The sequence below is a fragment of the Pristis pectinata genome, chromosome 5 (assembly GCF_009764475.1).
Source record: "Pristis pectinata isolate sPriPec2 chromosome 5, sPriPec2.1.pri, whole genome shotgun sequence".
Lineage (NCBI taxonomy): Eukaryota > Metazoa > Chordata > Chondrichthyes > Rhinopristiformes > Pristidae > Pristis > Pristis pectinata.
Window position 1 is genome coordinate 93,079,257 of NC_067409.1, and position 15,922 is coordinate 93,095,178.

Here is a 15,922-nt window from a genome sequence, read left to right on the forward strand (position 1 = left end):
AGTACTCCCTGACCTACTGAATATTTACAGCACTTTCTGTTTTTAATCTCACATTAAATTTATTTTTTATCTCACCAGAATTTATTTCAAGCCGATGGATTCTCATAGCTACCCTGACTACACTCCTATCCATCCTTCTTCCTGTGAGAACTCCATTCTATTCTTTCAATTTCTCCATCTTACTTTTTACGACAACTCTTTTCTTCCTGGTGGTTCTGATATGTCTCCTTTATACTTCAACCATGGCTTCCCCTTTACCACAGTCAATAAGGCTCTACAGTTCTTCAAATTTGAGGAAATGATAGAGCTGAAAAAAGGGAACTACGGCTCTTGCTTCTAAGTCCCCGATTTAAGTGAAATGTTAGGTAGCCCAAATAGCATCAGTAAATTTAGCAGGTGTGCAATGGTCACAGCAAACTTTTCAGCAACATTAGAGGAATAAGCTGATAAAAGAACTTATAAAGTTAAAACAACAGAAGACAGTAAGAAGATGCTTAGGGAAGTGTCAGAAATATTTCAGGAAATGGGTAAACCAGATTGTTGGCTATGTCAGTTACAAAAGTAAATAGTCTGGTCTCAGTTGGATGGAGAACAGTTATGGTGAGGACAGTAAAAATAGACTTGCATTGGTATAGCACTTTTCCATTTATCACCAATGAAATGGTTTGAAATGTAGACCTTGTAGTGTGCATGGTAAGCTCTCACAATTGCAAAGTGATGGTGACTAGATAATCTGTTCTAACAATATGGAGTAGGAGACAAATATTGGCTAAGATATGAAGGATAACTTCCTCTTCTTCAATGCTGAGACATGTGATTTTTACATTCACAAGACAGCAGACAAGGCTTTAGGTTAACACCTCATCTGAAAGACAACACTTCCACCAGTACAGCAGTACTGTATGGTATTGGATTGTTTCCCTGCATTTTTGTGCAGAAGTCTCTGGAGGGGCACTAAGCCCAGATATGCCTGACCCAGGGACGAGAAAGCTGCTAAATGAGTCACATCTTGCACTTTAACAAGAGGTAGCTATTCCTTTGGATGTAACTTAAGTAACTCAAGGAAGCTGCTGGAGATGAGCCTGATTAAGTAGTGTGCTGTGGTGTGTCAGTCTCATTATGAGAATCTCCCTAAGGGTGGAGGCAAACAGATAGAGTTGGTGTCCTGGACAGTTCAGTATAATTATTTAGCTCAAGCAACAAGTCTTTCTGTTTTAGGAGGATTGCTGATAAGTCACACAGAATGGCAGGAATATATGATGTGGCATTTTAAAACAGAGTGGGGCCATTAACTCAGGCTTCCAGATACTTCATCCAGGATCATCCTGAGCATGGTGACTCAGATCTTAAGGATATATTGTCCACCCTTAAGGCATGCTTGATTGAAACCAATGGTCCACAAACACATGAGCATCAAAGGATGCCATTCATGTTGGGAATCGCTCAGGTGGACACTAAACGGGTAATCAGTAGATGTGAATAAGAACAGCAAGGTCTCCCACAGGTAACTGAGCAATCCTGACCACTGGCCCTGATAGGGAACAATCATCATAATCAGAAGGGATATTGGAATCTGTTGCTTTAAAAGTTGACCTGAAAGTTAGAAAGGACTGAAGACTGGTTGTAAATAAATGCCATGTTTGGGTTGCTTCAGTCCATTTCTCCAATCCTCTGAGAACACCGTGTCCTTCCATTTCAAGATACTTCAGCATTCTAACTTTCATTTCTTCATGAGTGGGAGCCAAGTCAACAGTAATCTAAGATCTAAGCCTTGAAATTTTGCTTGAAAAACTAGTGCAAACATGTTACTAAAAATGAGAAGTACAGAAAGATTATAGATTTTAATGATGTTGATAAGAGATATTGCCACTTCACTCCTTAGGCTTATCTAAATGGGATCATCACCCCGTGGTTGCTGCCAGCTCCAATGGGCAGCCCACTTCATTTGAATACTGACATCAAACACTTGAAACAGAGACTAAACTCTGTACTCAATCACAGCCCGAGGTTACTGGAGGACTGAGGAAATGCTTTAAGGAAATGTTCTCAAAGCCTTTGTGAACAAATGTAACATCCTCATGGATTCATGGGAACCTCTGGAAAGTAACAATAAAAACGGAGAAGGAACATCAGAGAAGGTAGTGAGAACCTAAGTCTCTTTGTGGGAGTCATGCAGAAATGCAATGAAAAGAGCAGAAGGAATGCCATAATCTCCTGAACCAGTCACCATCTGCCCTATAAAGCACATTCTGCCTTGCTTGTGTCTGCAAGTCCCAAACTCATAGAACTTTATGAAAGCAAGTCATCCTTGACCCCCAAGGGACTGCGGTGTCCCACAGTGTTACATAACCATCAGATTAGGGCGCCCCCTCACTGTCCTGTAACCATCACACTTTGGTGACCCATGCTATTCTGTAATCGTCAGGTTGGGGTGTGCCTTGCTGCCCTGTCACCGTCAGGCTGGAATGACCCAGGCTGTGCTTAATCATCAGGTTGGGCTGTCCTGTATCACCAGGCTGGGGTGACCCAAGTCCTGTACCCATTAGGCTGGGCTGTCTTGTACCCATCAGCCTGTCCTGTACCCATCAGGCCGGGCTGTCCTCTACCTATCAAGCTGTCCTGTACCCATCAGTCTGTCCTGTACCCATCAGGCCGGGATGTCCAATGACAGGCCGCGGTCCCTGAATGCCGCTCCTCGGTCAGGTCAGGTGACGGACCATTGTTGACAGAGTGCCGCTGAGTCCCGCCCCCGTTAGCTGTGTTCATTGGTTCAGTATCTGGCCGCGGAGCAGCGGGCGCACTGATTGGCTATCTCGGGTGTCGCTCCGTAGCTCCTGCAGACGCCTGAGGTTGGTTGGTGTGCGGCCTGGCCTGGTGTGGACATAAGGCGGTGAGTGATCGGGGTCTGGCTGCAATCAGACAGGCTGCTTTATGGGCGAGATATGGTTAAATGCTGCTGGAGTTTCAGTCTCCTCTCTGCAGTCGGTGCTTTTGCATCACTGTGGAGGAGTGAGGCCAGAATCAGAATCAAGGCCAAGGCCATGGTCTCAGGCAGTCTGATTATCCCCTGGGATACTGAGGACGGGAATCAGAGTAGCACAGGAGGATGCCACGGTGTGAGTGTTGGCTCCTGAACGGTTCAGTTAGAGCCACTCATCTCCCCATTTCCCTTACATTGCTTTTTTTTTGAATATCAAGAGTGCATCCAGTTTACTTTGGAATGTTACCATTTAAATCTGGTTTGACTGCTTTATCATTTTATAGTGTGTGAAGAACTTTGCTCTTTTGGAGTAGTATCTGTCGGTCCTGCGTAAAAAGCTTCTCCTAAAATCCGTGAACAATCCCTTCGCAGTTTTGAACACGATTGGATTCTTTTGAACCTTCCTTGACTCTTCTCAACGATGGCAATGGCATGTATTTATATTTTGCCTTTAATAAAATATCTCAAAGTAGCGTCAAGCAAAATTTGCATATGTGTCCACCCGTCTTCAGAAAAATCAAATACATCTACAATATTTATACAACAGAAACAGGACATTTGCCTCACTGGATGTTCACTATTGTTTATGCACTACTCAACCCTTCACCAACTGTGTTGTATCTAAACCTATCCTGTTATATTACTGAAAGAGACTTCCTCTTTAATGCTATTTGCTCCAATGACTTGCGGCAGCAAGTTCCACTTTCTAAACACCCTCTGAATAAAGAAGTTTGTCCTGAATCCTTTATTGACTTTCTTAGTGACTATTTTATAATTCAGGCCCCTAATTTTTTGACTTCTCCCGAAGTGGAAAAGCCTCAATGTTTATCCTACCAAGCCTTCCTTTGTTTTAAAGACCTGTGCTAGTTTATTTCTCAGTTTTTTTGTTCGTTAGAGAAAACAGACTCAGCTTGTTCAGCTTTTTTTTGGAGATTATCTCTGTTCTGACATCATTTTATAAATTCTTTCATAAACTCTTTAGTGGCTTGGTGATATACTTTTTGTAACATGAAGACCATAATTGTGGTCCAACTGTTTAATACAACTTTTCTGATTTTTGAAAATTCTGTTCCTCCAGAAAAAAACAGCTTATTTTCATTCATAATGAACCTGAACCTTGTGAACATGAATTGCTACATTATTGTTACTGAATTGCTGCATTATTGATCCCTATACAACTTTACTTCTGCTTTTTCAAGGAGTTGGTCGCATCCTTGTTTCCCTTGTAGATCGCATCATCACTCTTGTTTATTTTGTAATTCTTTTGCTACATATGTATTTTTAAAGTTTATTATTTTCCTGTACTTTGCACAGTCTTTCTCAGCATCAAACATATCTGTCAGTTTACTGTTACTTATAATTGTTAGTATTGCACTTACAGTTCATATCTTAATCCTTTATGTAGATGCTCACCTATCATATTCCCTGTGCTGATCCCTGTGGAACTCACTGTCCACATTCCGCCAGTTTGCATACATTCTGTTCAGCCTACTAGTTTCTTATATGTTACCATACGTATTTTTAGGTTCAGTATGCTCTGCTCATATTTCTGGTATATTGGAGGCCTTTACAGAATTCAAGCATATGTCATCAATAAAATTACCCTTGCCTCTTGCCAATTTATTTATTTGTGCTGAATATTTTTGTAGGTACTTTTGAGTTGGATCATAACACAATTCTTTAATCACCTAATTTATATTGAGAATGAGAAAATGAGAACTTATTTGCCTTTAGTATCATCCTGCCACACCTTCAAATATTGTTTCTAATTCACTAATGTAAATACTTCCTCATTATCTTTGTAAATTGTTCCTGTGCCAAACAGAATTAGGGTTATGTGAGGGAGTTACTATGGTGATGTGAGTTCAAAGGGATATCTGCCTGAAAATGAATAAATGATGCCATGTTTTAGTGCACTATACGATTCCGTTTCGATGAAAAGTAAAGTGTAATGGAATATCGGGAACTTCTGAGTTGCATGAACTCCAGGATTTTACTTTGGATCTGATGTGTTAATGCATGAAGATTGTCCAGACATGACTATAAGGGCAGGGAGATTTTGTTAGGCAAAGAAAAAGAAAGTGTGGGAAATACTAAGAAATCAAGGCAGCATACACGACGAGAGAAACAAAATTAAAGTTTCAGGTTGATGACTTTCATTAGAATTGGGAAAGGTTGGAAATCAAATGTTTTAGGTTGCATGTAATAGGGTGGGGTTAGAGAGAACAAGGGGAATATCTGTGATAGGATGGAGACGCAGAGAGGCACAATTGTTGGTAGTTCTCGCTGAGAGAGGATGTTGAAGACTTGTTGATCACACTCTGGAGGAAATATAAATAGCTGAAGATAAATAAAAACAGGAAAGAAAAAATTCTGGAACTATGATACAAAACACTGCAGATGGTGGAAATATGAAATTAGACTGAGAATGCTGGAGATAGACAACTGTTCAGGCAGCATCAGTGGAAAGGGAAACACAAGAGTAACAGCAACATGGTGATGACCTTTCATCAAAACTGTCCTGTTCTGAAACAAACTGGAAAGACTGGTTATTGGAAATATTGAATTGGATTTTGAACATGCCCGGTCAGAAAATGGGATGGTGTTCCTTGAGTTCATGTTCAGCTTCTTTGAAGTAATGTAAATGAGGCCAAAAACAAAAGAGATCAGAATGGGAGTATAATGAAAAGTTCAGTTGACAGGAAGCTCCCAGTCACCCTTGAGGACTGAGCTGAGGAGTTCTGCTAAACAGTCACCGCCTCTCCATTTGGTTTCTCCATAGTCGAGGGGAATTAAAGTGACAGGCAACAATACCTAGACCTGGTGCTGGTAGCTGAGATAAGGCTGCATAGCCCTTTATCGACTTGCACAGACTTGACAGACGAATTTGCTGCTTCTTGTATGGTAAATATTCTGTGATTTATATACTTCTATGCTCAATGCAGGGTTGGATGCTGCTTCCTAAAATTGCAGTTCATGCACATAGGACTAATACTGTCTGCTGGCCACTCCTGCAGAAACCCTCACAAGTTCATGGTCCTCAATACATGCACTGATTTGTCATTCCACCCAGCTCTCACCTGCCGATTGCTACCGTGACGACTAAATCCCAAGCCTCAGGCTACCAGGACCACTTCCAGGCTATGGACATTTCTTTTCCCATGATGATAATTCCATCCCTGACTTATCAATTTTTTTCCCTGTTATTCCTGATTACCATTTTATCCCCTTGCCATTGGTTAATGACTTTCTTCATTTGATTACTAAATACTCTCAACAATTGCTGATAATTTCTTCCCTCCTCATTATCTACAACAGCTAGCTCTTGTCTTACGATCCCACTTAAATCGCCCAATGCCTCTGCCAGCTCTCATCCTGACCCCTTTGTTTACCCATCATTCCAATAGTTTTTCCAATCTCCAACCGTCCCCCTAACGAACAGCCCTGGGTTCCAAACGCACCTGATTTTCTTTGTGCATTCTGCACTTCTCAAGTGTGGGAAGGAAAAGCATTTCACTATATGGTATTCTACAGCAAGACCTGCTTGTGGAAGACACTTTGCCCACCTCGAATGAACCGTTTAGTGCATGAAAACAAGTACTTTTCATTTTCTAGGTAATTGTACCTCCTAATTTCTTGTGTTGGATATGTCTGTCTCAATGGAGGAGAAACTACAACTCAGTATGTTAGAAATATACAGAACACCTTGCAGTGGATCTCATGGTGTTCATTTGTTTTATTCTGCTGCCCAGGTGATACAACATTATTTTCATTAATTGCAGTGAATGAAGTATTTCCAATTAACAGATGATATTTGAGTGGAGATGGCAACAACAGCAGTGTCTGTCGGAGAGAATCAGATCCAGAGAATAATCCGAGATCTAAAAGGTTAGGATTTCTAAATTTGCTCTTGTCGTATTCTTTTTCCCACATATGTATTTTGAGCAATAGCAGAGCAAAACATTTTCGATCATGTTGGTGATATTTAGTGCCCTTGGAAGGAGGGATGTTTGCTTTCCTTAAAGCTATTGGTGGGTCTTCTGCCTAGACATGCTCATGCATTGTGAGGATATCTGAGAAATGGTGTCCTTTAGTCTTTGCCTCCATCCATCACCAGCCTCCTACATCCCTTGACTCTTCCTGTCCCTTTGTTAATGTTCTTTTGATTGTTAACAAGAATGTGTGATCATTACTCCCCTGAGGTTGAAACAACATTGAAGGAAGTAGAAGCTTCTGGTTTTATATAGTTTCACAAGGATCCTGTATGGATTTCAAAACAGCACATGAATTCATAAGCTCGCCAGCTCTTTGGTACCTTTTTCCAACAGTGACACTGCAGGTATTGCAGTTGTCTCACAGCTCAGGTGACCTGAGTTCGATCCTGACCTCTGGCATTGCCTTCATGGAATTTGCATGTTCTGTCTTTGACTTCGTGGATTTTCCTGCATCCTTAAGGCAAGCTGATTGCTAAGCTAATTGTCGACTGTAAATGACCCCTATGTAGGTGGGTGGTGAAAAAAATAGGGAGCAGATAATGGACAAGTGTGAAAGAATAACTTAAAGGGAATTAAGTGGGGGAATGGGATTGATGGCATAGCTTTAAGAACTGGCTTGCAACAGTGTCATTATGATTATTTTGTCATGTAGGTAATCTATAATTTATGTTAATTTTTTATGTTAACCTATGTTTGTAATGTACTGTGCTGCTGCTGCAAAAAGCTAATTTTTATGGCATTTATACCCTACGTATGCATGCCTATGACAATAAACTTGAATTGAACTAGAACTAGACTTGTTAGGCTGAATGGCCTCTGAGAAATGACCGATTAAGATGTAAATAAACTGACCAATGAAATTCTTATGCAAAACACTCTGCAAAGCAGTCAGTCCCAAACTGTACCTTGCTGGTGTAAATTCAGGACACCAGACCTTGTGAAATATTGGTAATTACTTGCCTACGAATAGGGAAAAATGACCTTTTGAAAATAGAAATAAGGCAATCTCCAAAAGACAAAAGGAGTTTGCAGCTGCTGCTAAGGGGACAATGGAAGAAAATGAAGGCAGTAGTAGGCAAGATGAATAAAATTGATGGAATGATGGATTTTCTGCTCACTAATATTAATGTTTACATATATGAAATTTTGAGATCATGTATAATATTACTTTTGCAGATGCAATTTCAGAACTAAATCGAGAACATAAGGAAATTGGCGAGCCAATTACTGATGATAGCACAAATCTGCATAAATGCTGCTTAAAATTAGAATACCTCCTTCAGGTAAGAAGATCCTAGAAAGCAAAGAGTTCATCAGCAATTTACAGTGCATGATTAAAGTGAAGTTACAGTAATTGCTTCAGTAATTTGTTTCTCTTCTCATCGTGCAACACACCCATTATGTGTTTATAAGGTTGGTTTTGGTTGACACTGATTACCACAAAAACAGAAGGACTGAAGTCTATATAAACATTTTATGAACATATATGTTTTGGTAATTTTATGTTGCAGCTTATTCAGAGTAAGAACCATTGGGTATTTCCCAGACAATGTAGTCTTGCAACCATAGACTTACAGGGAAATGAATTACTTTCCTTTGTCCTTGTCCACTCATCCCACAGTATTCAGACAGCACACTTTGATATGTTTTGCCACTGCTATTTATCACCAATGTACTCTAGAGATCAGTGCGATCTATCCCCAAACCACTTTCAAAATTCTTCCTGTCCCTTAGGAGAACAAGGCAGTATTTGAAGAAGAAAATAAGCAATGCCTAGTAAGTTGGGCCTTGGGGCTACTAAAATATTTAGTGAAAGTTCAGTTACCCCATTGTTGTGCCGAAGCAGTGCATTAAAACTTTTAGGCATATATCTTTTCCTATGTTAGAAATCCCTGGGAACAGAGCAATATCATCTCCTTATGACCTGAACTGCATGTTGATTTCTTTTGCTGGGGTTCTTTAATCTCTCTCTAAAAATGGACCATACATACCCTTTGTAAAATGGGGTCAGTAAAAATCTGTTAAGATGGACAGATGGAATGGCATTTCTTATCATTTAATTTAATAAAAAAATTTCCATGTAATAATGCAAAATTATTAATATGTCATGCCAGCCCACATGTATATCTAGATTTGGAATAGATAGCTTTGAAGTGCTCTCCAATGTTTTAAATTTCTTTATTCATAGTAATAATTCCCATGTTTTTCCTTAAACAAATCTGACTGGTCTTCCAATTTTCCTGTTTCCAAAATTCTCCATGTATTCAGACATATGCAAAATTGGTGGACTGGTTGCTGATCCATCAAATCTACCCCTCATGTGAATCATATTGAATAAATACTCTTTCTTCCTGCACTAGACCTCACATCTCCCACTCTTTTTTCAAAGGACTGTCAAATTTTGACACCTGCTTTGGTCACCTCCTCAAAAAATGCAATTGGCTTACTTCAGGCTGTCTGTCTAAATATTGGGAATTTTTGAATGTTCACAGTCTCTCCATTCCCTATCCTCCAGTAATCTCCCAACAACAGATTTTAGACTAATTTGCCAAAAGATGCTCATTTTTTCCCATATCTTGCTTAAATATCTGAGTTATGTGCAGAATATTCCAATCTAAATACATGGTGTCTGAATCAAATGAATTTTGCAAGGTTATCATTTGGCACCAATTTTGATAATCTCCTCATAAACTTCAATCAACTATCTTCAGGCATATCAATGTTGTGCTTTTCTGTTCTTCCAAAATAACATTATTATCTATTTTAAAATAATACTGCTCAATATTGGTTTATTGTGCCGAGATACAGTGAAAAACTGTGGGATAGAAGCTGTCCTTGAGTCTGGTGGTTTGTGCTCTCAGGCTTTTGTATCTTATGCGCGATAGAAGTGGGGGAGAAGAGAGAATGGCAGAGGTGAGAGGGGTCCTTTATTATGTTAGCCGCTTTTCTGAGGCAGCGGGAAGTGTAAATGGAGGCAATGGAAGGGAGGTTAGTTTGCGTGATGCGCAATACAGAGCATTCCCCATTTGCTTTGTAACCACCATCTTCAGTAGTGTAGACTGATGCAAAATAACTATTTAGCAGCTCTGCTGTAATCATAGAATTGGTTTGGATGGATCCTAAAGATGTGCTTCTGTGCAAATCTTAATGGTTTTCTGACTCCTCCACAGATATAAAAGAATATTTTTAAGACAAATGTGGATAGACTCTTGATAAACAATGGAATGAAGGATTACTGAGTGTAGGTCGTAATGTGGAGGTGAGGTTACAATGTAATTCAACCATCTTATTGAATGGCAGAGCAGATTCAAAGGGCTGACTAGTCTACTCCCTTACCACAATTACAGCCAATTCCTTTTCAGAGATATTTTGACTATCCCTGTGGACGTGTTGTTTCCTTTAATTGCTTAACTTTTGAGGTAAGTTCCTAAAGTGTGTGGAACGTATTCTGATACACCTATGAGTATTTCCTAATCAACCATAATGGTTTTGCATTTCCATGTCACTTTTAACCCACAGGGAAATATATGGTGAGGATCTGATTTGTCCTAGTTCTTTATAAGGTTGCCTAATCATCTTTGGTTTAATCTTCAGCCATTTCTGTGAAGCGAGTGATCTTAAACTTGAGGTCCAGCATCACAGATGCTGTAATCTGTTCATGCTGTTCACAAATATTAATGGATCTTTCATCATACTCAGTATGAGGTATCCTGAGGTCATGAAAGGTGCTATGTAAGTAAAAGTTTGCACTCCAGTAAAACTGCAATAATATGGCACCCTTAGGATTTGGATGGTGCCGTACATTCTGATCTTCCAAACTATTGGATATTACTCTATTATATTACCCTAAACACACTTTTAATTCACTTCTATTAAATGTTACACAGTGGTATAATAAGTTTTCTCATGAACTTAAAGGGAGCATGGAAACGGGGCCTTGATGAGTTTAAAGGGAGCATGGAAAACAGAACATGGTAAGCCAGATGATGAACTATCGGGATGTCCAAATAATTGAATACTTGATTTTCAGAGTTTGACGATAATTTATTGGTCCTAGTTATGCAGTCAACACTCGATTGTGTGTGTATTCCAGGCAAAACAGGTAAAATTCTACATTTTACAATGTGAAAGCTATTACAAGCTTAGGGCTAAGAAAGTGAGGTATATTACAGTAAAATGAACATCATTTTTAATAAAAAAAAGTTGGACAGCTGAAAATTATTGCAGTCAAACAGAAATTTGGTAAATGAATATGCTTTATGATAAAAATTTGTAATGGGTGTGGAGTGGGGCAATCATGGTAAGCATGGTTGCTACAATTATATGGCTAGATTGTGGACTATATTGGAAGACTCATGTTTGCTTCCTTTTAAATTGTATTATGTGTAGTTTATGTACAATTACTAAGTTTTGTTTTGACAGTTTTTTTTGTTCATACTTTGCATTAAAAGTTTGACCAGAAGGAAAAAACTTCATTTCTTGGCAACAAGAGAGACTATTGGGATTTTTTCTGCAGTTGCTTAGCCAAGGTGAAAGGAGCAAATGATGGAATTCGTTTTGTGAAGTCTATCCCAGAGGTAAGGAGGAGAAGGTCTTTAGAGAAAATACAATCACTTATCAGTACTATGTTTATTTACGATATTTGCTTCAAACAACTTGTTTCAGATTGGCAGTAAGAGTTTTTTTTAATTCTTTTGGTAAATTTTAAAATGTTTCCATGAATATTTTGAAGAAATGCTTTTGATGATTCCCATAAATACAGTCCTTTTGTACCATTTGCATGGATTTTTCTTTTTAATATTGGACTTTTAAGTATGAAAATCCTGGTTTTATAGTTGAATAAGAACATAAAATGTTCACAAACAGAACAATAATCCAACAGCTCCCAAGTTACTTTATTTCCTTTTTGAAGCATGTTTTTGAATTTGTTAAATTACTATTGATAAAACCCAGGATTTGTAATCTAACTTGAAACCCAAAATCTATAGGCAGACACAAGGAATACAGGGTGGTTTTCCTTATATGGAGCCATCTATAATGAAAAGATCCAAACTTTACAGCTGATGCCATTGTTGTTCCATTTAGAGAAGTTCCGGTGCTTGGAACCATTTAGCCTTAAAACATATGAATGAGGAATTGAGCAATGGTAAATGTTGTATACTGAACTAATGGTTCAAGAGTGTGAGATATTTATTTTTGGTGAGGATATCTCCTCCAATAGCTGTTTGAAATGGAAAAAATGTTCTGAGAGTGGAGGGTAGTTGATGTGCATGATGGTCAATAAAATCTTGGAGTCTTCAGAGGATAGTGCTTCATGTGACGATAGACATTGGTTACGACAATTAGGTGAACTTGATGCAATCTGCCTGATGAGGTTGCTGAATGACTTGAGATCTAGCTAAGCTGATGTTAGAAGAATACATGTGCAGCACACCTGTCAGTTATTGGACACAGTGATAAAGGCTGGCGTTAATTCTGCTTCTTTAAAGAGGTGAATAACAAAGTGAATTTTGTTACTTATGCTTCTGCTTTATTCTGCATGAGCTGTTATGAAATGGGCTTAGCATTGAAAATGCTGTTGATCATAGTATCCTGTTGGTTTTCTTTTACTGAGGTTGTGAGCTGCTTGGTTGAACACTGCTAGACTACACAGCTTCATGAGCAAAGAATCTTGTTCTGAACAACTTGAAGGGTGATTTTTACTTTGTCATTGTAACTTGATGATAGAAAGTTTTGATTAGATTAATCAAAATTCCAGGAAGTTATGCATTGCATTTTTATCAGACTTATGGCATGCATGGAATGACCATTAAAACCACACAAAAACAAAAAATCAGAAAAAATTTTTGATATCAGTGGGCCCGATAACTGTAGTTGCTAAACCTCCAGTCATACAAGCCCTGGGATCAACTTTGGTTCCATGAGGAAGACAGTAGAGGATGCTGGGAGCAACAGCAGGTGTACCTAAAACTGAAGCTGCCAACTAAACAGCAAAAGCAACCTGCAATAAGTAGAGCTTAATCATCTTATAACCAACAGATCAGCTCAAGGTCCTACAGTTTTGTTGTATTTAGTCATGAATGGTGGTGACAATTAAATACTTAACAAGTGGATGATAACTTGATTGGCACTCCATCAACCACTTAAACATTCATTTCCCTCACCACTGGCATGTACCATCTACAAATGTACTGCATTTACTCACCCAGCTCTCTCCAATAGCACCTGCCAAACCTGTGATCTCTGCTACCTAAAAGGACAAAAGCAATAAAGCACATGGAATGCCACCAGCTGCAGTTTCCCCAACAAGTCACACTCATCCTGACTTGAAAATATATTGCCGTTCTTTCACATCCTCTGGCTTTAAATCCTGGATCTCTCTCCCCAGCAACACTGAGGGAGTACTTTCACCCGGACTGCAGCTGTGTAAGTTGGCTCACCACCACTACCTCAAAGACGATTGGGTGATGGACAATAAATGATGGCTTTGCCAGCTATACTCACGTCCAGACAAACAGATGTATATAAAGAACTTGAAGTAACTTTAAAATAATTTTTCCATTCAATTTTGCCAAGTGGCAGGAAACAAGAAGGTTCTTAGATAAGGCACTGCAATTTCAGGTCAAAGATTAGCTTTCAGTAACTTTTCTGAAGGAGCAATTTATCTGCAGTTTACGCAGTTATAGTTTGATCTTCAACTGATCTGCATGGGATGATCAAGAGTGCAAAGTCATTTCAGGGAATATGTGCTTTCTCCAGTTCCTGCAGATTTGGTTATTACAGCTTGAGTGCACTAGTAGATTTGTTTACCTAGATGCCAGAATTGTTGGTAGTACCTGTCTCCTTTTCAAATATGGAGTGTTCCTTCTCTCAGACTTGTGTCACCAATGACTATAAAGATAATGCATCAATCTCTGCAGACTCATTAAAAATGTATGCATTGATTTACTATGGTATAAAATAAACTTAGCATTATTATAAGTGGTTATCATTACCACTAGTTTCAATTTAGTTGTATAGAGACTGAATGTTCATGCATCTCGATTAAAATTTTTCAATAAACAAATTAACCTGATTATGCCAGATATGATTAAAGTAAAATCAATTAAAACTTTGAAATAATGAAAAAATCAACCCCTATTTATAATGTTACTTAATTTGGTAACTTAATTTTCTGTTGCCAAACTCAGCATGCAGCTGAGAATTCCAAAGAACTTTTCATTATGCAATGCTGAGGGAGAGGGTTCAAATGTAACTAATTTTAACAACTTTAGAATATAAAATCAGTGAATGTATTGTTATGCCAAACCATGAAACATTTTTTATCTAGATGTGATAATTTTCAAATTTTTTTTGAAGCTAAAAACCTCTCTTGGTAAAGGACGAGCATTTATCCGCTATTCCTTAGTCCACCAGCGTCTGGCTGATACTTTTCAGCAATGCTTAATGAACGTTAAAGTTACCAGGTAAGAGGCAGATATTTGAATTGCTTAAAGTACACAACAAAAGGTTGACATCTTAGTGCTTTGTGGACATTTAAGATGTGTCAACATATTGAAGCTTAGCTTAAGAAATATAGTGCGGGATTTATTCTAGGTCCTCTGTTGGAATCTAAAATTGAGCTTCTCCTATCCATTGAGTTTATTATGTATGGTTTACTGAGTAGTAGCTGTTTTAAATTAAAGTTACATCCAAATGCAGTTTATATTCTGAAGAAACTCATTAAAAACCTAAAATGTAGAGTGGATAATGAGTTCAATTGACTAACTGACTAAGTGCCTGAATAGGGAAGAGGTAAGGCCTTCTGTAGCTGATTAGTTTAACATCACCTACTATCTAGGCTCATACATATAGAATAGCCGATTGGATGAATTAGTAGAGGTTAGCCAGCAGCTGTGGCACCATGCATCAGGAGGGATTTGATGACTGGGAAAAGGGGAAGATTAGATTGAAGGGGATAGAATACAAAAAGTATGTGGTGAACCCCATTCTATGGGAGAATTACACCTTCTGTGGGATGACCACTAAGTGCTACATTGGTATACATATAGTGACCACTGAAATGGTAGTTGTCTGTGCTTGACCCTACCTCCCTGATATTACCAGCTTCTAACTCTCTGCTTATCTACTCTGCTGATATTTACCAGGACTTGTACTCGAGTTGATCATGATAATGTAATCCTCTATATTAGCTGACTATTTTGTTTACATTAGAGAAAACAACTTCTGTGACTCTTGAAAGATTGGAGAATTAGAATCTGCTGTTTGAGCTTGTCTCCTGCAGTGTGCTGTAGTTATCCCTTCACTAAACCAATTTGTTTTTGCTACAAACATGATTTTCATTTATCACTTAACCATTCATTGTTGTTTATCATTATCAAAGGCAATGTTAGGCGCTAAGTGTCATCACAGAAGCAGTTCTGTTTATCAATCCTTTTCCATCCATTTATAATTATTATGAATTTCTTCATTTACTTTAACAAAAACACAAATTTCCATCCTCATATCCCATTAAGTACAAATGAGTTCTGCTGACAGCAGTGTAAACTTCAGTTCCCTCTCAGCGGGGAATAGTTATATTCTTTGGAAGGTGCCAGCTGAAATGGTGAACAGTATGTCATACAAGTATTCTCTATGGCAGCGAGGTGGATGAGATTGACAATTCTGAATTTCACTTGCACACATTCAGAGGTCCTGAACAGTCTTAGAGGATTTTGCTGCTGTTATTCTGTCTCTTCTCTGATCATGAATTTCTCATGGAGCACTGGCTTCCTTCAGTTTTTTAACAATTACACTGGAAAGTAGGGCACTTGACCTGCGCTGAGTTAAGTGTGATGCATTTTAAGTGACTCTGGACTATAGGACATGTTGTGTCCCACTTCAATTAATGCCAAACTTTAAATTCTCATTTCCAACTATATTGCCTGTACTTATTTTCCCAATCAAA

The 15,922-nt window shown here is 38.5% G+C and overlaps 1 protein-coding gene across 5 annotated transcripts in view; it reads left to right on the forward strand.

Annotated features, from left to right (window-relative positions):
- The window catches only part of fyco1a (FYVE and coiled-coil domain autophagy adaptor 1a), a 219,484-nt gene that overhangs the window by 77,430 nt on the left and 126,132 nt on the right, over positions 1 to 15,922 (forward strand). The window contains exons 1-6 of one of the 5 annotated variants that reach the window (XM_052015728.1): positions 2,876 to 2,890; positions 3,265 to 3,410; positions 6,763 to 6,868; positions 8,152 to 8,258; positions 11,427 to 11,552; positions 14,335 to 14,441. In XM_052015728.1, the coding sequence (XP_051871688.1) occupies positions 6,805 to 6,868; positions 8,152 to 8,258; positions 11,427 to 11,552; positions 14,335 to 14,441 (404 nt within the window). In that variant the 5' untranslated portion in view covers positions 2,876 to 2,890; positions 3,265 to 3,410; positions 6,763 to 6,804. Of the gene's footprint in view, positions 1 to 2,827; positions 2,891 to 3,264; positions 3,411 to 6,762; positions 6,869 to 8,151; positions 8,259 to 11,426; positions 11,553 to 14,334; positions 14,442 to 15,922 lie in introns of those variants that run through there. The other 4 variants (XM_052015729.1, XM_052015727.1, XM_052015730.1 and 1 more) reach the window with 4 other exon arrangements.